The following is a 22374-nucleotide window of genomic DNA, read 5'->3' as shown; positions in this document are numbered from 1 at the left end:
CTAGGGATCAAAATGCACTGTAAACAATTATTACTCTCATTCTGGGCTGCATTCTCCTTGGTTGTTGCCATTTACCTGAGAAAACTTATTGCATCCAAACAACAGGGTAAAAAGCAACGATTTTGATGATTCTATAAAATTCAGGGTTTAGTAACTATATTACATTAGCAAGGGGAGAATACCAGAGATCCAAGCAAGTAGAGGCCTGTTAGAATAACTTCTGTTCTTTAGAAGGTTTTAGGTAAACAAATAATTTCCCTATTTTTCTATTTATCTCCAAAATTTCAGTATGCATTAATGGCTTATCAGAAGTAGACTCCTCAGTATAACATGTTTATACCTTTCCTTGTTAGAGTACTGGGAGTATGGATGTTGGTAATAACAATTGCAGAGAAGCTAGGAATATTAAGAAATAATCCCATTGCCCACATTGCCATAGTCTGCTCCAGCTCTCCTTACTACCATTTCAACCACTGCCTGCAGCAACCTCAACCTCAACCATGCAGCCAATGCTTGGATGTGAGGGAGTCTGAAATAGTTGGAGGTTTTTTCTCAACCTCCAAAAGAGCCCATAGTAGTCCTGTCCTTTGGTAAACTAATGATTATTTTTTTTAAAATTAATAAAGCAAACCTCACTCAGCTGGATTCTAGCAGAGCATGTGCTAACAGGAAATTTGGGATAAGTACCAGAACTGAGAAGGCAGCAACAGAGGCAACAATAACAGGTTGGGCTGAAGTGGAAATAGGTTGGAGGACTCAATGAACCATCAACATGTTTTAGACATTGAGCAAGCAAAATAGAGCTTATTGAACTGATTGAGCAAGTTATTCCTGGTAAAATTGGGAAGTAATGCTGTACAAGGCATGTTCGTGTTCAAGTAGGAAAGGCACCAACAGAAGAAGGCCCAAAGAATGGGCATTCAAAAGATGCCACCTCTTCTGCAGTGGCTTTGTGCAGGCACTGAGGGGAACTGGGATCTGGTGGTTCATGCCGTTCTGGTGAGTTGCACCTGGGAAGAGCAGTGAATTTGGTAATGGAGCTTTAGGACTTGCCTGACAAAAGCAGACAACTTTGTAACCATTCACTGCTATTTTTTTTTTTACACAAAAAAATACATGTGCAGAACAGAGGGCACTCAGCAGTAAACAACTTTCAGAGCTGTTTATATCTTTTAAAGTGTTGAAGAAAGAAATATGAACTGTAAAGGACAGAAGCACGGCAAAAATGACACTCAGCGTAGAGGCAGATGAAGAGAACGAATTATACCAGCGTTTTCTATCATGCTTAACATTAATCCAAAATTAAAATAAATAATAACAGCAACCTCTTTAAAAAGTCATAGTTTTAAGATAGACTATGTTGCTGTTTTCTCCTAATAGCCATATTCGCAACTATACGCTCCAAGCATTTCACAACATGATTATAATACCAATTCTCCTCTAAATTGGGATATCACTGGGAATCAGATTTCATCCTTTACCTATCTGCAAATTTGGATGGTAATAAATACTATGTAAACAATAGGTAAGAAATGCAGTGATAGAAAAATTAAGTGTTATAGATTTCTGGTAGTATGTATCTCCTGAGCTTGAAGAATCTGCAGTTCAGAAGCAAACACTTCTGCAAACTGAGGAATGAGAAAATATCTTCTACACAACTGCAATTTCAAACTCCAACTGATGTTCCAACATACATATTATCCTGTGCTGCTTTTGAACCATGTTAATAAAAGGTGCTGATACCTGTCTGAATTTCAGCCAAAACACTCACTCTTTACAGAACGCTCACATATTTTACAGCCCCTTTACCCTTCACTGTCTGGTATCAAGTAATGCCACATGAAACTCACGGCACATCATTAGTGCAACAGACCACACTTGTCTTCTAACCCTAACTGCTGATAAATAACCATGGGAAGACAATCACCTTCTACAGATATATCTACACAGCGCGGTACAAAGCTGAAGCACATCAGATCTTTCAGGAGATGCTTCTCTCTTCAGATTCACAAGAGTCTGACCTGCCCTTTGCATAGGTGGACACTCAGCCCGGGTCTCTCCTTGCGTAACTGCAGATGGAGCACTTTCACGGCCCAGTGCACACACAGCACACACAGAGGTTTTGCAAATTCCCCAGGGTAGCTCCTGGCTCTGGACAGCCAGAATTAAGTTTTCTTTGGGTCATTCATTGTAATTCCTGGTCTGAGGAAGTCTGCATCTCAGTGAGCTCTCTATTCAGGAAAGCTACCAATTAGGCAAACTTAAAACTTACATGAAGATTTTGGGCTTCAAAAATACATAAGAGGGAAAACGAGAAAAAGCAAGAAGAGAAATAGATCAGCATGGAGAAGAACAGGAGGTACTGAGAATCCACTTAATGCACAACAAACTAAGTATGAGGAACAGGAAGCACGCAGAAGTGTTTAGGAAGAGAGAAGAAAATAACAATATCACTCCCTTGAAAATATCTTTCATATTAAAAGACATAACTTGAAATCATTCGGAGAAGAATTTTTCTCTCTAAATCACAACAAGATTTACATTAAATATTTCTGAAATGAAAAGCTGTATGTTTATTTAATTGAGGTAATCTTATCTGAAGCAGCCAACATGCCTCATTGCAAATCCTCAGATCGTCACAGACAAGGGAAATCAACGAGAAACTATTAATTGAAGTTACATCCTTTTTCCACAAAAATGTTCTCTCACTTCAGAAAACTCACTTTCTTTTATCTTAAATTTAAAAAAATCTCATCACAGTAAAAGTGAACAATGACATCTCATCTCATATTTGAGTATTATTTTAAGTGTGACTGCTGTTGAAGTAGCTGCCACATTCTTCTGCACATTGGAATTTGGAAGGTTAAATTAGGCTCTGTAAAGTGGATAAGAAAGGCTATTTACAAGTATATACAATTTTAATATACAAGCCTTGCATTCCCCATGTCTAGATTTTGATCACAATTGTGAAAGCTTTCTTACGTTACCAAAAAGTCCCTGTAATGCAAAGAAAATTTATTTTCATCCTTGCCACTGCTACAAGCACTGGAAATATTTAATGATAATTAAAAGATAAACAGTGGCTCTTCAAAACTTCTATGAGATTTCCTGTTTCATTTGCAAATTGGGGAGCAATGCTGTATTCATCCATTTTAGAGTTAAAAGACACTGTTTTCCTCTACTTCTGTTTTCAACAATTAGGATACCATAGGCAAAACAAGAATCACTTGCAGCCAGCCTATCTCTAGCAATCTGCAGTGAAAAAGGAAAATCAATAGATATGCTCTTTCCAACAGATATTTTAAAAAGATTTTAAATATTCCCTTTTTTTATCATTTCCAAAAACTCACCGGTTGCCTCACTCGGTAGAGCCAATTCTTCCAAAACAAAGCCTTGAACTGGTGCACAGCATGCCCCATATCGTCTTTTCTTTCCTTTGTCCACTTGCAGAGTGGCTTCCTAAGGATTTCCTAACTCTGAACCATCTCACCAAGCAGTCTGAACGCGTTACTCAGTAGCTGATTAATTCCAGCACTGGGGAACGGTGCAAGAGATTTGTCTGCTTGCTGAGGAAAGATGAGATTATGTTTCTGCCTCTTGTTTTGGATTTGTTGAGGAATCTCATCTTTCCATTTGCTTCTCAGTGCAATGAACAGTGAGGGGATGGGTTTGTATGAATGCCTTCAGGGTGCTTTACTCCACACTATATATTCTGCACTTGTTTCTACTTTTCTGGAATGGAAATGAATGCAGACAACAGGAAAAAAGAATACGTAACACACATTTGTGTTTTTCCAGAGTTCGATGACTTTCTGTCTCTGCAATGTTAATATCATTTTGCATGCATATGCTTAGATTTTTGAAAAAAAAAATAGTAGGAAAATAAGTACAATTTAACCACATAGCCCTATAAATATCTGTATACTTCTATAACGCCCTTGTAAGTACACATCTAGCACTGTTGTGGTCCCATTGCATCATCAGATGACTGCTTAATTTTGTTTTGTAAAGGGTATGTGTTTGACATTTCGTTCTCCTTTTTCAGTATAGATTACCTACATAAAGCTGGAAAGCTGTGTTACACAACAGGTATCTGGCAGAGCTGTGCTGTTTTAGTGGGAGGTGAGGATGACTGCCCCACCAATTGGGAAGACCACCTTGAGCACAGGAGTAAACTTTCCATCTGTTTTGTTTTACCCAAATGAATCCCCTAAGATAGAATCCACTCCCCAAGAGCTCTTTCTATGGTAAATGGAGGCCCATAACACAGTCATTATAGAAAGTGATTCAAACAACCAAAAATCTGAAACATGAGTCACACATACACACATATTAGGACAGTATGATGCCTGAACAAATATTCTTTATTTCTCATTATTGCTGAGTAAATTGATTCATTACACTTCCTGCAGAGTGTATTAGTATTGAATCAAAGAGACATCTTAACATTCACAGCTATTTTTCTGCATTAAGAGTAAAATCCTCAAAAACCTAAGAACTTTTTGGATATAGAAGTCACCAGAGAGGAATCTGGCTTTTACTAGATTTGAGTTAAGGCAGCACTCTAAAAAATTAGTACATCTGATACTTCTGCAATGAGCAACGGCTCATCTGTAGGTCCACTGAGCTCTGTGATTTTCCATGGGATGAGGTTCAGCTGGTGTATCATGTACAGTGCCTGAGCTTTCCTTTCCTAAGTTTGGATTTGTGTCACCTAGCAGCATTTTCGGTTGTCCAGAGCATGTTGTGAAGCTCAGTTACTTCATTTCATGTTAAACTGCCCTATTAATCTGTTAAAATCTTTGCATTTGAAATGCTGCATATTTCTTTTTTAATTTCTACATTTTCTGTGAGTTCAAGGAGTAGAGATAAAACAGATTATATAGGTGTCATGAATTTATACATTTTTACATACTGGTAAAAATCACCTCCCAGCAAAGCAGAAATCACAGATGCAATCATGGCAGAATATGACTAGATGAACGCCTTTATTCCTCAAATACGGTGGCATTTCCTTTTATTTGCTCTGCGACTGAAAAAATTACTGCAGCAATCATTTAGCATTATATAGAAATGTGAAAGTCCTCAGGATGTACTAAAAAACTAAGTAGTTCAGTGTTTACCTGAATGATGTTAAGCATGTTTGTACCTCCAAGGCAGGACTAATTAAGTTATGTATGAAGGTGGATCTATTGAGCACATCTCTTGTGCTTCTATTAACCCCTATTTCCCACTCCACTCCTCTGTGGTGATGCTGGCAAAGCGGACACCTCCAGCAGCCACCAAGCACATCACCACCTTTCTGCTTCCTCCAATGCTGAAGAGCAGCCCTCGTGCTGTGCAGCAGAGGCACATGTGCCCCACATCTCACCTCTCCCATCAGCTCCCTGCTCCGGGGCTCTCCTCAAGGCATGCCCAGTGGTGGCAGGGTGTATCTGGGCAAATAACCCAAAAGGAAGAACATACCTCATCCAGGAGCTCCACTTTGCAGCTGGCTGGTATTTGCATAAGGGATTTTACTGCTTTTAGTCAAACAATGCTATAATGTCTGCTGTTTCAGAGTATGTACAGTAATTTTGCTCACCAGGAGTGAAGGCAAAATTCTGAGATAGCTGAGATGAAAATTCTGTGCACAGTTGCAGTATGAATTTTTAAATAAATATTTGTCAATAATTGAGTATTGTGAATATATGTGTGGGTTCACACAGCCATTTTGGAAACCTGGGGAGCAGAATCTATAGTGTGTGATTTGTAGGAAATTATGAACTAATTAGCACAATGAAGTGCACACAGTTATTTATTAAAGCAATTGATACGGAAGACAGCTCCCAACTAGTATGTAAGATGAAGCAGCTCACAAGAAACTATTTGCCAAATTACTTTGAACAAGTAATTCTGCAAAATCTCTGTTCATCCGACTGTGTGATGTGTGTAATTTACTATGCTCTATATAATTACACACACATAAATGTCACATTATATTTTTTAATGTTAAACAGTTTTTCAAGGATACAGGAAACAACTATTTTATGCTATTAATATTCAGTACTAATAAACTACTGACTCCTCATTTTACTATATGACACCCAACAGAAAAACACCTTTCACCAGCGAGTTCCGTTGACTTCATTTGCCCTCACAGATTATTGTTCTTTCCTAAAGAAATTCATTCTTGCTTAGTATGGTGTTCTCCAGTAGTAAAATTGTTTTTCTCTGGTACAAAATTTATGAAAGCAGAAGATACCTTGTAAACATTCAGCCAAGAACAACCCCTGCAGTGGTATTCTGGGAAATTACTTCCAAAACAGGATGTATGAACTTGATTGTGTTATTTGCAATGTTATAGAAATACGAGAAATATGAAAGCAACCCACCACACCCCACCCTCCACAACAAAACCTTGGCACAGAAGAGACAATAATACTAAAAATTAAGCACACAGGCAGGAAAAGTAAATCAGTTCTGAATATTTTTGAGAAGATGTGTCATCTATATTGCAGCCATCCTGGAAGCTCTTATGAGTAATCCAAATTTCATCAGTACCGTGTCAAGCAGTATCTTGTGCAAGTACCTGCCTTAAACAGCAACCTTGTTTAGGAGCTCCATGTACAAAGACCTTAAAAAGGTTCAAAAACAGAACAGTTGCTGGTAGGCTAAATAAACTGTAAGCTTCCAGGGCTCCTTAATAGGATGGCTGCAGTCAACAGCAACATCTTGAATATCGCAGAGCAAAAGAGAAGGTCATATTTAGTATTATGTGCGTCACTCATTCCTTCTGGAATGGAAAAGAAATACATGCTCAGAATCAGGTCTCCAAGTGAGGACAAGATAGTGACCTGTCCTTTTCTGCTTCTGCTTAGCTTTAGGTTTTGTCTTGGTTATAGCTTAAAAGTTTACTCTTAGAATATGTAAAGATATTCAAAACCACTGGGGCAGAAAAGGCAGAGAGCATTCTGCCTTCTCTGGTTTTGACTGCTTTATAATATGATAACATCAACACGCCACGTCTAGCCTACAGTTTTAATGCAGGCTAATTAGAGCAGGTTGGCAAGCACATTCAAAGAAACATAGTTTATTATGTTAAAGAGGTTAAAGCCCAGGAGCCAAAAATACTTTTTGGTAGACAGCAATGGAGACAAATCATGTGAGAATGTGGCTGGGAATCTGGTAAAGTAATGTATTTTCCTACCAGCACGCAAAATTTCTTTCAGAAGGTTTCCTGTGTGATCACAAGGCTTTCATTTTCACGTTATTTGGAGTACTACTCGTAAATATTTACATGGCACAGACCTGTTTTGCAGACAAGCTGCCCACAGGATCACATCAATCGGTAGCATCTCTCCCAGGAGACACTTCCTGTGTGCAAAGTTAGGGTATGATGAAAAACGTTAGTTGTGGGCAAGGTCAAATGATAGGGCTGATTAAAACAATGTTAGGCATTAAAGAAACAAAACGGAGCCTATCTCACAAGGAGGTCAGTGGTTTGTCTGAGCTTCTGGGCAGCTCTAGGAATTTTATTCTTGTGATATGACAGACTGATGGAAAATGAAAGTTTTCTCACAGTTACCAGCCCAGTGCTGACAAGAAGCATCTGGAATCAGGTTTCTGAGTCATGCAAAACCAGCTCTGTCTGATCTTTTTCTGCTGCTGCATTTTGTTTGCAGCCTGATCAAAAGCATTGCCCCTGTCAGCATTACTCTTTCTTCTAGTTTTGTACCATAGGGTTTCAGATTTAATGTTGCTCTGTTCAGTGACCTCCTTTCTCTTCAGGCAGAAGACTTTTTTAACTGGAATTTCATTCATACTCTGGAGTGTAATAGTAAAAGGTAAATATTTTGGAAAGAGAAAGTACGTATTTAAGTCACTCCAACTTAAGGACTGAGAAACTTTCAGGGAAAGCAAACCTTACCCCAAAGCTCAGTTTGCTGGTCACAATACTGAGTGCTGCATTCAGAACATAAATCTAGAAACATTTATTGTTTCATTTCTTTCAGCTATCTTGTCAATGAAAATGAAACACATCTCTGATTCAACTGTATAATAAACATTTTATTTAGGAACACATTGAGATCCAGACTTGAGAAGAGAATCCAGTTCTTTTACATAATGCACTGGAAACCCTTTGCAAGGACTTAGGAAAAATGTTTAAAAATGTATTGCATATTACATGTGTATATTTTCAAGAAATACTGAAATTACTAAATTATTTTGCTTGGTTTTTGAAGGTCAGATAAACACACTAAGAAATTCTGGCAGCAGGTCATTTCAAAATGTTCCTTTTCAGGATTTCGCATATCTTCTATTAATGAAAATCCTTCAAAAAAAAAATCACTCTTTCAAGTCACAAATCAAATTACTGCACACTCTCAGTCTCTTGCAAATGTGAAACAAATGCATTCTAGCCTATCTTCATTGCAGTCTTGACAATTTCTTTAACAAGGAGGTAGGAACAGGCCAAAATAACACCATGAATCAGAAAACATTGGTACAAACCACTGTTTTCTCCCTTCATATTTTCACCTTATTCATAACTTCTATTTTCCTCCTTTGCTTTTATCCCTCCTGAGCTCTGGATTAAACTGATCCTGTAGTGTATTGCTAGGTACAGGCAAATAATTTCTCTGTGGCACAGATAAATAAAGCAGGCCTTTGATTTGAAATTGAGGTTTCTGAGGTTTGCAGGATTTGTAGATCTACTGAGACACTGCTCTATGTAGTATCAAACACATATGTAAGATCACACATGCTTATTAAAAATACCATCACTCCAAATTCTGATTCACAATCTGCGGTCTACATATGCTGCTTTTCTATATGATACAGAAAAAATGTGAATGGCTAATATTAAATAATTGATTTGCATATAAAAGCCTGTTTAATATTTTATAATTCTTTATGGAGGTTTCTGTAAAACCTACAGGAAGGTAACTTCACTGCCGGATGCACACAGCTGACTCATTATCTCTCTGTCCAGTTGCAGTCACAAGGGAAAATACAATTGTTCTTATCAGGGTAACATTCTGGCAAGTTTCCTCTGAAGCTAAGAAAAGTATTTTATTGCACGCAGGATGTGTCTATAGAGCACCCTCTTGCATTAGGAATACAGCATTACAGGATGGTGACCAGTAGAAACAGAAGGATATTTGGTCTCCTTTGAATTCGAATTTTAAGTCCTCACACATCCCTTTACTCCGTTAGGAAGCACAGAAGAAAAATATCTTAGCAGAAAGAAAAGTACAGTGTCCTAAGGAACAGCAGGAAGGAGAAAGGACATATCAGCAAAAAGGGAAAGGCTGAAGTCTGCCAGGGGCTTCTGCTGGGGTCTTGGGTACTGATTTAATACAACAGTTGTGTCACTTCACGAATGCTTGAACCTTAGCTCCAGCTCGGCCAGGTCACAATGCTAGTTATATTTTGGCATGTGGCACATAAGTTCTCATATCAGTTATCAAAATAGAAGTGCCTACTTTATATCACTGTAAATACAAAAGCTTTGTAGTTTCAATTGACAGTTTTCACTGTTAAATGATTTAAGAACTTTTTATTTTTAACCAGTTTCCAGATTCTTGCTGTCCTTTCATTTAAAAAGACAAATCACACCATTTCAGATTCATACCTCCAGGATAACTGCAGTAGTATGCTTCCTCAAAGCTTCACAGAGCCACACTAGGTGTTGCTTGGTTTGTTTGATAAAGTGTTTTTCCTCCTCTTTAGGTAATTAAGTATTTCTTTTACAACAGCAAAGTGTCTCTTCCAAACCCATACTGGTCAACTTGGTATAAGCTTCTCTTCATTCTGGAGTGCAGCATATTGCTTCTTAAGTGATTTCCTTTTTATCTCCTTGCTATTGTTCCAGGAATAGGAGATCATAGAGCAAGGATGTGCTTTGTTGCATGTTTCCCAAGGGACCTCACCAGGCTTTGTGCAATGCCCGGGCAAGCACTGGGCATGGTTAAGCACAGAGTTTTTATTTTACTTTTTTTTTTTTTAAACAAGGGATGAATAGTTCAAACAAAATGTGGAGCCATTTATATCTGACTCCTTTCCTTAAGCTTAGGGGGGGGAAAAAAAAGCTTTCTCTGAAAACTTACATTTGTTGTATAACCCAAGCATAAATGAAGACTAAATTAGTAAATTTTGAAAATCTAGTATTCTTTTTATCTGTTCTCAGTTGAAAATTCATCAAATCTAAGGACATTAATCCTCATGGGATGTTTCCTATCACAAGAGTAATTCCTTCCTTCTTCAATGTCTTCATCACATTGTTTCCAGTTTCAGCCACTTCTTGGTGAATATGCTTACTACTACATCACTCCCTCTTAGATCTAACTCTTGTGTTGCAGAATGTAACAGAAAGAAAAATGTATTTAGCTGGAGCAGTGACAGCTGAGTGTTTATTCACCTTTTGACCTGTGACTCCTGCTGGAACTGGACCATCCACTGCAGCAGAAAAAGAGATAACCATGTTTTTCTTTAGCTGACCACATATTTATGCTTTAACCAGAGCAACAAAGCAGCAATGAGTATGACTGTAAAAAGAAACAAACACTAGGCCAACAGTAGTGAAAAAAAACCGCAGAAATTGTTTTGATGGCATGTACAGTCAAGAGGTATTCTCCAGTTCCTCAGAAGAACTAGGAACCATTGCAGTGGTGAGCGTTATGTCCTGAAGACACTTAGATGAAAATAAATTTTAAAAAGGAAAAAAAAAAAGAACTACCATAATGGAGTCCTGTGAACATGTTGCGCATCTGCTAAATGCTTTTTCTTCCTCTTCAGTAAGCATAAGTCTTGATTCAGCAATAGATTTCAAGTTCTTTAATGCAAAATTACTTCATGCATAAATGTTTCCTGGGTATTGATTCAATCATACAGTTAAAACAGGATATGAATTACCTTGTTGGATCAATATCTAGGATGTACAGATATTGAACAGCTCAGTGTCAAGTCCTTAATGCTTAGAAAATTCAGTCCCACACTGCAATTTCATGAAATTTTAATATATGAAAATAGTATTGTTTATTTGTCAAAATTTGCAAAAAAATAAACTTCATTCAGTTTTCTTTACAAGTGAAGCAACAATTATAATTTAGATAATTTTTTAAAACAATGAGAAAGGGATTAGCATTCTTTAATTTTAATTTGGTTGTTTGCAAGTACTAGACAATAAAGTTTGATTTTCTTCCTCGTTTTTCTTTTACAGCAAGGATAAATAATGGTTTTTCATACCTTATAGAAGGCATGTCCTTCACAACAGATCCACTTTCCAATTCACAGAAAAGTGAGTCTTGTATCCAGCAACACGTAACTAAGCAAAACTTAACTGAAGTCCATTCAGCACACTCAGTTCCCAAAGCACAGTGACATAAATGATTAACTCCCACAGATACACTGAACGCTGTAAGCTATTCCAAGGCAAAAGACCTTTAATGCATAGAAGTTGTGACCGTGACTTCAGCTATGCAAAAGCCTTTGAGCTCCTATAAAATAAAAATGGTATTTCATACTTTCCCAAGACTTTTCTTAATGAAATATCCCACTAACTTCTGCGGTCTCTGCTGATACTCCACAAGTACATCATGTGAGCTACTAATCTGATCCCCTTCAAGCCGATTCAGAAGAGTGACACACACTACGGCAGCTAGAAAGTAAAAGACAGCATTACTTAGGAGTGACATTCTGCCACTTCTGCAGTCCAAAAGCATAAACATTTATACAAACAGCTAGAAGGTTAGAAATATGAGAGAAAATAAACGCAAAAACCCAGTGCACAGTCCTTAAGATGCTAGGAGACAAGTATGCTGTGGAAGATACTAAAAAAGTTATAATAGTTTAAGACAACTGATCACTACATTAATAAAGCAAGAGCTCTCAGGCAGCTACAGATACTTACTGTTATATCGTGATGCTTATGCTTTTCTGGATAGGACTTGTATTCCACAAGTACCCAGGATCTGACTGGTAGGGAGTGATCAGAGACACTGTTCTAGCAGAGATAGTTACAGCCCTCTGCCATCTACCTTATCCCCAACACACATCCCTCTGCTGTAGATGCCATCCCTTGAGAACCTGCAGCTAAGCTGCTTCAACGTTCATGGATGGGGAGCACTGCAAGTACAAGATGATCTCATGGATCATCTGCTGCCTTTTGGCAATCACAGCCCCAAAGGTAAAATCCCCACTTTTACTCAATCTCAGCTCTACAATCAGAGCTCTGCAATCCCTCTTCTGTACCTGGGGCTTCTGCTGGTGACAACGTGCAGAGCAGCAGCAGTAATACACGTTACAGACCCACAAGGTAGAGACAGCAAAAAGGACCAAGCTCCCTAATGGCTCAGTGACAGCATGGGCTGAGTTTTTGATCACTCTCAAGTCAGTAAGAACTGAGGATGTGCAGTATAACTGCTGGTCTTTTTGCTTATTTTTCTTCATTTCATCCTCCTTGAGTTTAAGGAAGCTTGAGAAACATCAGTGTTTTAAATTGGCAAATTCTGTGCCAAAGAAAGTGAGAGACTATAGTTAAGATAGTAAGTAGAAAGGCACATATTACATCATTTGCAAACCCTTTTTTTTCTAACCTGTACTGAAAACTACTTAGCTTGCGTAAAAAAATTAAAAACTCACTTTATAATTAGGAATGGTTTATTCATGATGCTATTAAACATCTTTTAACTGTTTAAGAATTAAAGCCATGAGCCTACACAAAATACATCTATTTTCAATTCAATATGAAAATATAGGAAGCTATTCTAGTTTTATGTATATGAAAATCACATGATTAATTAAATTAACCAATTGCTTCCTGTAAACTCCAAAAACCTAACTGAAGGTAACAAATTAATGCTATAGGGTAATTAAGGACTGTAACAATTTATGTGCTTGCCACAGGCTGGAATAACAAATGACAGAACTAAACTGCCTAAGAACTATATGAGGAAGTTTGCCTAAGTTTTGAAATCATGGGACACAAATCAAATAAACATAGCAACAGAACTATAACCACAACTGGCTTTTTTATATGCAGAAGGTATGTTACCACCTCATTCACAATTTTTACAACTCCCCTGCAATGTAGAAAACCTCCTATAGCTTGAATATAGTCACTTTAAGTTAGTTTACCTTTGACACCGCTGAGATTACACATTGCAGCAAATACAGAAGACTCCATCTCTATGTTTCTGACGCCAGAATCATAAGCTTCCTTCAAATATTGCAGTTTCTCTTCTTCACTATATAAGCAGATTGCACCATCCAACCTGCCCTGTCCTACAAAGTAATTTTGTAGACATTTTCAGAGTGATGAAGAACAAACTCAGCTTCTAAAACACCCGATTATTGCCATTTCCCCTATACAGTGTCCAGCTTTTACTACTACTCATCATTTTAATGCACAAGACAATGCAAATATGACAAAGTGAGTCTATACTACTGCTAGAGTTTCTACATATTACTTTTAGTTTTTATAATGTGAAACATAGTACTTCAATTGCCTTCTCCAGCTTAAATTCTCAAATTTATATATGGGAAAATGTAAACAGTAGTTTCCCGCATGTGGGACGTATCAAAATTCAGCAACTAACTTAAAGCTGTATGGACATGCCACATTTTTTCTATGTTTAATTGTTGCCTAGAAAAACTGCCAGACTTGAAAACACCTTCCTGATGCTACCTAATGAATATTTTACTACTTACAGACTCTCTAAGGTAAGAGATGAAGAGTCTCTTAAGCTAACTAGCTAATACTATTACCACTTTTTGAGAAAATTAGTATACTGAAATTATTCAATACTAACACCTACAGATAAAACGGCAGCAGGTTATGTACAGTAAACTTAAATTACAGTGTTTTAATCAGTATCTTTTTGTTTTCAGGAGATGTACTCCTACATTAATACCCTTAAGCCTGTTCTTAGTTTTTGCTGTACAAGTTGAAAACATTCCTGACACCTCTTTTTTTTAGTGTAGTTAGCACCAGTGATTGGTGTCTGCACTGTTATGAAGACCACATGTTCCCCTCTGCACTGTACCCTTTGTCACCCATCCAGTAACAGCTAGAGAAAGGAGTATCAGATGCTACTCACACTTTGGTCTTACAAGATCGGAAAGATGTTTGTGAATAGACCTGGGAGAGCAGAAAAGCACCTGAATGTCTATATATTTATCCAAAGTAAGCCTTAGAGGTTTGTCCCTCCTACATAGCAGCATTGACACAACTCAGCAAAATACTGTCTTCAGCTGCCTGATCACACCTTTTCTCAAAATGTGCATGGGAAACAAGTACCAACACTTCTTTCAGAAAGATTTACTTCAGATACTTAACCAGTGCAAAACAAATCCAAGCCCAAAACAACCACAAATAATTTTCACTCCTCTAATCCTTTAGGATGCCTCAGTAAGGCACAGAAATTTTGTGACAAACATGCCTACAATTTTCACTTAATCACCAGTTTTAGCAGACTATGTGTATTTCAGAGTATCTATTAGAGCTGGAGGGAAATAAACCTCTACGAAAATTAAAAGTTCAATACAATGAACTGCTAAGCACAATGTTTGATTTTACATATATGAAAAATAGGTTAATTACAGCTGACAAGACAACTCAAAGTAGGAAATGCGTTCCTTTCAGCACACTGGAACCTTAATGTTAAAATATTATTCAATATTTATCTGTTGCTGCTTACCAACACACTTCTGTTAGTCTGTCACCAGCCTTACCTTCATAGAAATCTAAAGTGCACATAGTGTTTCCAATGACTGTATTGAATTGATTGATTTCTTTACTGCACTGCATCAGTTCCTTAGCTAGCTGTTCATCTAGGTTTGTGCTGCGAATTACAGTCTTTCCCAGAATAACCTGTTCAAATTGAGGCTTGAAGGTGGCATCTACAGACTCTCTAGTTATAACCACTGAGCCTGGTTCCAGACCTGTAGCAAAAGAAACAGATATATCTTCACAACGAGGCTAATGCTTTGTTTTCACACACAGAAAACACACATCTTGACCCAATCCTGCTTCTTTTAAAAGTGGCAATTTTGCCCCCGAATTCACCAAGAGATATTTTTTGTGCATGCCTAGCTGTTTCAGTTTATTATTACAAATAATTTTTGAAATAATGAAATTTTTACTTTTTCAGTCTATATTCTTTATTTTCTCATTCTTTTAATACAGAACAGAAATGTCCTTCTCCTAACTCTGTCAGATCTCTTAAGTGAATTTTCTCTATCCAGAGAGGCAGATATTGCCTTTTCTTTCAAAATAACGGGAGCAAAATTATTCATCTCCTGCAGCCACTTACTTGCAGAGAGATGGTTTACTGTCCTACAAAGATGATTTGGTTTGAAAAAGAAAACAACCAAGAAATCAAGAGAGGAAATACCTATTCCACCAGAGGTGCCAATGCGAATAATGGTTATGTTGGAACACTTGGCATGATACAATAGTTTGATCAGCTCGTGCAACATGATGGAAATAGAAGGAATGCCCATACCATGCTGAAATGAAAGCAGAAATTCATATTCAACATCCAATGCAAACAATGCATCCAGTGCAACAGACAATGCAAAATACATACAGGAAAAGTAGCAGGACAGTATCTCCTTCCTGATACTTTTTTCCAAATAATCACTTAACTCACTCCCATAGGAACCCTAACTTAATGGCCTACTGAAAGGCCACTGCAGGTAAACAGAAATACTCCCACTGACTTTGGTGGACTCTGGATGAAGTACAGTATTTCTAAAAATCATGAGTTTTAAAATATTTACATTCTCAAAAGTATAAGCAGTGTCCTTTCCTAATAGTTGACAAATGCACTTCATCACAGATATTTTCTTAAACACAAGAAAACACACACAGATTTTTTTTTACCAACCTGAAGTGCTAGCGAAGCTAAAATTTTTCAAAAAGCAAACATTGTGGTACAGTCACAAAGATCAGCAAATGTAAGTCCACCTCAACTTGTATGACAATGTGACAATTACAACTCAAAGAAATGGTGCAGCTTGATACTACAGTTATCCAATTGCAATTGAAGTATGTAATTGTATCTACAGATTAAAGATTCAAGGTTTTAAAATGCATACATGTTGGCACCACAAGTCCCACGGAAACCTATGTTAGCACATTTGACAATACCACTGCAGATACTTAGGTCTGCATCAAGCAACCTTTTTTCCTCATTGTTCAGGATACAGAACTGGGACAAGGCAACAGTAAGCCTGCTCAAAAAAATTATAATGCTACCCCTGCAACACCTCAGTGGTACACTGAGGAAAAAGGAGGCAAGAAAGGAATTAAGATCTCAGAGATTTGCCCTTTTACAAGAAAGGGATAAAATGGGAATTCTTAATTGGCTGACTGCACTATTTTGAGCATGGCTGATACAAACTTAAAAACCTAAGTCTTCTGGTAAGTGTTTAAAAGAAACGTGTATTCATATTTTCTGTTTTGTACAGCATCATTGAACCGTGTCTCATATCTGATTAAGTGAGGTACTTACACTGACTGACAAAACAGGTCCCACTTTGTACATAGCGTAACGGTCAGTTCCCGCACAGATGTTAGGATAGTCCTGACCAGGGTTCCCAAGCCCCAGTTCTTCAGCTATGTAGGCAATAAAAGCTTTCATCCGTGAAGGACTTCCTCCAACACACACAAACTGCCGGGGACAGCATTCAACAAAACAAAACCAACTGCATGATTGAGTATATCAAAGAACGTGCAAAGATCAACATGAGGATGCAAAGACCTTCAGTTAACATAAAGCTATTCCTGGATGTGGTTCTTCCCGTAATCATTCTAGAAGACCATGAAGAAAAATGATGCAAAGAAAAAAAAACCACAAAACAAACCTATATAGCATTGAAACATTTTCATCCTGTTTAAACTAGTAAAAAGACAGACAGTGACTTGAACGCCCGCCCCAAAAAGGAGTTCTGCCTGAACAGAGATCGTAGCATTTGTCTTTTTTCTGGATGAAAAGAGAAAGTCAAAAACAATTATCCCCAATTTTTCTTAATACTGAATGTGACAAGGACCCATAAAATCTTATCCCTTTTCCATTCATTCCTCAGTTGGCGGTATGCTGCCAAGTTCAGTCTTATTTTGAAGACAGCTACACTTCCACCTTCTGCAGAAAAGCTTAGGTGTGCTGAATGAAGTGAAGTTTCTCACCTTTACATCTCCAAACAATGATGGAAAATCATGGGTACCAGTCCCAAGAGCAAAATGGTACAGGATGTCTTCTTCCATTTTCTCCAGGTGAGGGTTGCAGAGATGGATAAAATTCTCTCTGTCAGGACAGCAGCATTTTGAAAAAATACAGAATATATACAAACCTCTACATTGAATGGATCCTAATTTTGCATAGTCAAGCAATAAATGTTGGGTAATGCCACACCTAAGTATGTCTGCACTACCTTATTTTGGTTCCTCACACATTACATTAAGGAAAACCTAAGTTATCTACCACCTAACATCTTGTATTAAATCACACACAATATTAAACATTACATTCATTGCACAGAATGAAATTGTTGAAGAAAAGCCTAGATGGTAGGATGCATTTGCAACAGTGCAAGCTTTATCATAAACAATATTCACAATCTGTGAAAACTAGAGTGGGTCTTTATCGTGACCAGAACAATGGGAGCAGGACCATGGAATATTCAATAGAACACCTTACTACATAGACAATCTACAGCAAAGCTGAAAAACGAACTTGACCTCTGTGTTTTGACTGACCCTCCTAGCCACCTGAGAGGGGTGGGAAGATCTGGGCTTCATGGACAGGCCCAAAGGAGATTTCTGGCAATTTGGGTCACTGTAACTCTGTGTCATCCAGTTAGGAGGAAAAAACTCTACAGCACAAGACTGGCAACAGGAGTACAGAGGATCTGAAATAGGAGAGGAAAGAAACAAATGGAAATCTGAAGCAAAAAGAAAACCATGGAAGAGGAAAAAATGCAAGAAAAAGAGAAAGAAAGGAAGAGGTAAAAAGAATTCACTTCCTCTTACTTCACTTCCTCTTGATACAGCTTAAAAAAATATTTCTGAAGAATTGGGAAACTACAAGGCAAGGAGAGAAAACAACTTCTTAGCATGTGGGATCACTTTCATGGAAAATATGGTAGTGGACTAAGTAAGCAAGCTGAATGATTCATAAAACGTCTGCCTTCTGTGCTTAATGTTCTAAGTTCAGTTGAAAGAGGTAGGAAAGACTAATCAATAATCACACGCTTAAGCAAAACACTGGCCAACAATTCAAAGTAGTTTCTGAGAGATGAAATCAAACAATGAATATCTTCCAGACACAAGATGATGACTTAATGGCTTAATGAAGGCTCGCTAAAGCCACAGCATGGCTCAGCAAATTCAAACTGCTTTGTCAGAGAAGACAAACAAGTTTTCCTGGAGTTTATGCAAAAAAATTGTTAAGACTGTAGGAACAACTCTGAAGCCTAAACACAGGCATTTACTGCTATTTTAGATGCTTGTCTGTCTTCTAATGACTTTCCAGAAGGGCAGTGCTTTTCTATAGGTCCTACATCTTATCTGCCAATCCTGTGCAGGATGCACTGGTTACCTTAAGAAGCCTAAAGTGGCCTAGATGTCCACACTGAGGTCACTGCCCTGTTCCTCAGAAAACAAAGAAAAATAGTTACAACCCCAATATTCTGAGTATATCAATTGTTTCTGTTCTTGAAATTCTCTCTCCAATGTCACTAATTACCCAGCAACAGATCCATAACCAAAGAAAGAGGTATCATCTCAGTCCACTCTATTTGTCCCTGCCCACCATAGACCACCACCTTCAGCCGCTGAAAAAGCAGTCCAACAAAGCGGGTTCAGTAATAATTCCTTTCCAACTCCCACATGCCCCATTTGCCTCTCTTAATCCAAATTCCACCCAAGGTGGATCCAAAGGCTTCAGTTGCCTTTCTTCTTCCCTCCGAGAGATCTGTCTGATGGGAGAAATAAAGAGCAGGTTTATGGCTCTTCAGAAAGGCACAGACAGCCCAGGAGTTTGCCAGCTCAGGAGTTTGCCAGCTCACACGAGCAGAATTCCCAGGCTGCCTCCTCTGAATTATTCCTGTTTGGTTCTGTGGGACTCTCTACCAATATTTAATGGATCTAATGCAGATCAAATAGCTGGCTGCATTTACTGGAATGGCTTTTACATACAAATAGGATATGATTTGAAATCACTTTACAATTTGTTCTCAGGCAATGAAAAAATATTTCCTTCTTTATGAGAATACCAGCAATTAAAGTTTCTCTCCAGGAAATAAACTGGGGAAAGGCGAGGCCTCTATTAAAAGTACAGAGAAATTCATGTGGCATGTGCCAACACCACTGTCCTCATGCCTGGCCTAAATACAATTTTCTTCCTCACTAGAGTCTGTATCTCACCTTTTTAATCTCACTCCTTACCAGCAACACTTTTCAACCCACCATCTCACTGCAGTGAGGGGTTGTTACTAACTTGTACTGCTTATCTGCTCATCCAGATCCAATTGCAGACTTGGACCCTGGGGTAAAATTGGCAATAAAAGTAAGCATATTACTATGTGTACATAGGACCAATGCCATGGATTTACAGTAGAGGCAAAGTTTGCCCGATAAAAATCTTCGGCCTGTAACTCTAAGGAGCAAAACATTTATTCCCTTGACACATTCCCTTTAGTTATAAAGCACCTACAACTTCTGGGTGTTTAAACAAAACATGAATATCTGAAGACTAAACATGCATATATGGTTTTACTAAAATAAGTTTAAAGCAAGAATCAGAGAAACAGATTGAAATATTTGTTCAAACTCTTGAAGCAGGTAGGTCTGGCCATATGCAGCAACCAAAGTCAACATTTCAACAGCTCACTGGATTAAAAAAGATAAACAAAAACATTGCCTATGCTTGGAAAAATTCACTGTAGTGATAAATGAAAATGGCTAACCAGCAAAGCCCTCTGTGTAGATGTGGTTAAAGCAGGTAAAGACTCCATTTGTCAAAACAGCTTCTACTAGATACTTGATTATATAATTAATGTTTTTTATCATGAACTTCATCTTCAACTAAACGAGTGTGTAATGAGTTTGGGAAGGAAGGTAAGTGTAAACTGTGAAAAGATAATGATTTCTGAATCTTACTTTGAAGACTGTTCATCATCAGTTTTCTTCTCATTTGAGACACCAGGAGCCATGTACGCTTATACCTGAAATTATATTTAAAAAAATATATATAAGTGCATCAGAATAGTCTCATCTGTAAAGCTAGCATCATTAACAGCAATAGAAACTTTCTATATAGCTGATACTGCCATGAATTTTAAAACGCCAAAATAATCCAGCCACACTACAACTTTTATAACTGTAGCAAAATGAGCATCCCCCATTTTTAATGGCCGAGCACTTTCAAACAACTGAAGCCTAAACTAATCCCTTGCTAACATAACCCCATCTCTCCACTACTTCTCTACTGCAGTATATGTAACACCTGGCTCACGGTCCAGAAAGTCTTGCAGGTAACCAATTAATCCTCCTCCTCCTGTATCTCTCACAGCAACAGTGACCACAGAACGAGCTTCAGCCCCACTTCACCTCTGGCTCCAGAAGGTCTCCAAAGCTCATCTCTAACTGTCATATGCCTGAGTCCAGGTAGCATCTTACTTATAATATCCTCTTCATTAAACTCCTCCTACTGACCTTAAGAGCATTTCTATCTGCCCCAGCCTAAGGGAAAGGAAGACTAAACCAAACATGACTTCAAAAAGTCACAGCACTTGTCATCCATCCTGAATATATTTTTTCCTAATCCATTACCCTAACCTATACCAAAAATCTGCTTTCTGCATTCTCCTTTACATTTAAATAGGCAGATAGATGACTGAGGCTTTGGTGCTGATACAGTCACAGACCTATAATTATAGAGTTATTATTTTTTTATTATTTTCAGAAGTGACTAAGGCTGCGTGCCAAAGTTGGTACTTTCTGGGAATGCCCTTACAGGAAGTACTGAATCACAAAGTTTTGCTCTACACTCCCTTACAAAGGGACAGCACATAGATTATAACAGAGACAGGATTGTAATCCTCAAAAACCCCAGAATTACAGCACAAGGAAACAGAAAGAAATCAGTCTTGCAGTAGAATTACATAATATATGAAGTTTGAAAGAACTGAAGAACCAAATGAAGTAAACCTGAAGCCTGCCTGTTAAGCAACTGAATATGGAAATATATTAAAATTTATAAGGATGATTAGTTTTCTTCATTTAAAATACTAACCTTTATTAAACAGACCTAAACTTTACATGTACTAGCTGTACTAAACATAGAATCTACGCTTGAAGAGGAAAAGTATAAAAGATGCATTTAGAATTAATTATGCATCGTTATGGTTGTATGATTACAGTCAGTTACTACAGAGGATCACTATTATACCATGTACACTATGGGAAAAATGCATGATTGTTTCCCAATACAACTATAGTGCCATGAGTCCCACTAACAAAGGCTTAGAAGATAAGAAGAGGAAACAGCAGTGATTTTTATGCACCTAGGTGATAAACAGCTGCAAATAAACTGAAGGTATTCATCCAGTTTCAGTTCACAGTGTTAAGCAACCATGTGATTTTTAACAGCACTCTTGATTCTGTGATCCTTTAAGTGATGATGCACTTCAAAAAACTGAGAACAAAGTTCTGACAGTCCAAAGGTCCAAAATACCCCCTCCAACAGCACCCAACCGGAGATGCCTTGGCAGGAATAAAAGAAAGGAGCAAGCAGAAAGCAGTTTTTCCATGGCAGGCCCTTCTGGCAATCACATAGTAGCTAACAGGCAGCCAATTAATATAAAGCCACAAAATTCACATGCTGTCTAAACAAATGGAAGTTTCTATGGCCACGTGAAAAGTTTCAGCAGTCTTCCTCAGCCCAAGTTAAAACTGATGCTCAAGAATGATGTGCTTCCAGCAGGACTCTGCTCAAGAAAGGGCATGGCCCACTTTAACGCTTGTGCAAATCCTCTGACCGACGTTTTAAAACCATGCATCCATTACATTTACTATCTCTCTCTTTTTTCTTTTATTTTCCTCACTCTTTTTTTCTTTTTTAAGGAAAACCTCAGTTAATAGCATCTTTAAGGAAAAGCTCTAGTTTGGCGTTCATCCGTCATTTAAAAAGAAAAAACAAAACAAACAAAGACAACAAAAAGCCCACCAAAAAAAACACAGCCCGAAGTCATTGCAAAATTGATTTTTACACTGTAGCTTCCCTTCTGAGCCTGCACAAACAACTGCAGCTCCTTCCTGACGCACAGCACTCACAGATTTCCTCGACCTCGCATCCGGCGGAGCGTGCAGACAGCTCCCTCCAGCCT

At 37.9% G+C, this 22374-nt stretch overlaps 1 protein-coding gene across 2 annotated transcripts; it reads right to left on the bottom strand.

Annotated features, from left to right (window-relative positions):
• Nucleotides 1-11083: 11083 nt before the first annotated feature.
• Nucleotides 11084-20199, bottom strand: UPP1 (uridine phosphorylase 1). 2 transcript variants are annotated; one of them, XM_010179588.1, is made up of 7 exons: nucleotides 20147-20199; nucleotides 17174-17291; nucleotides 16500-16658; nucleotides 15378-15492; nucleotides 14716-14925; nucleotides 13120-13266; nucleotides 11084-11641 (listed from the first exon to the last, which is right to left on the bottom strand). In XM_010179588.1, exons 1-7 carry the CDS (start codon nucleotides 20197-20199, stop codon nucleotides 11502-11504), a joined length of 942 nt encoding a protein of 313 aa, XP_010177890.1. In that variant the 3' UTR covers nucleotides 11084-11501. The 2 variants fall into 2 exon arrangements, with proteins under 2 accessions (XP_010177890.1, XP_010177891.1); XM_010179589.1 differs by lacking the exons at nucleotides 15378-15492; nucleotides 16500-16658; nucleotides 17174-17291 and having other exon boundaries at nucleotides 20156-20180.
• Nucleotides 20200-22374: the final 2175 nt, after the last annotated feature.

Source organism: Mesitornis unicolor, unplaced genomic scaffold (assembly GCF_000695765.1).
Source record: "Mesitornis unicolor isolate BGI_N332 unplaced genomic scaffold, ASM69576v1 scaffold21572, whole genome shotgun sequence".
Taxonomy (NCBI): Eukaryota; Metazoa; Chordata; class Aves; order Mesitornithiformes; family Mesitornithidae; genus Mesitornis; species Mesitornis unicolor.
Note: the sequence above shows the minus strand (reverse complement) of the source record. Positions and strands in the feature narration are given on the sequence as shown.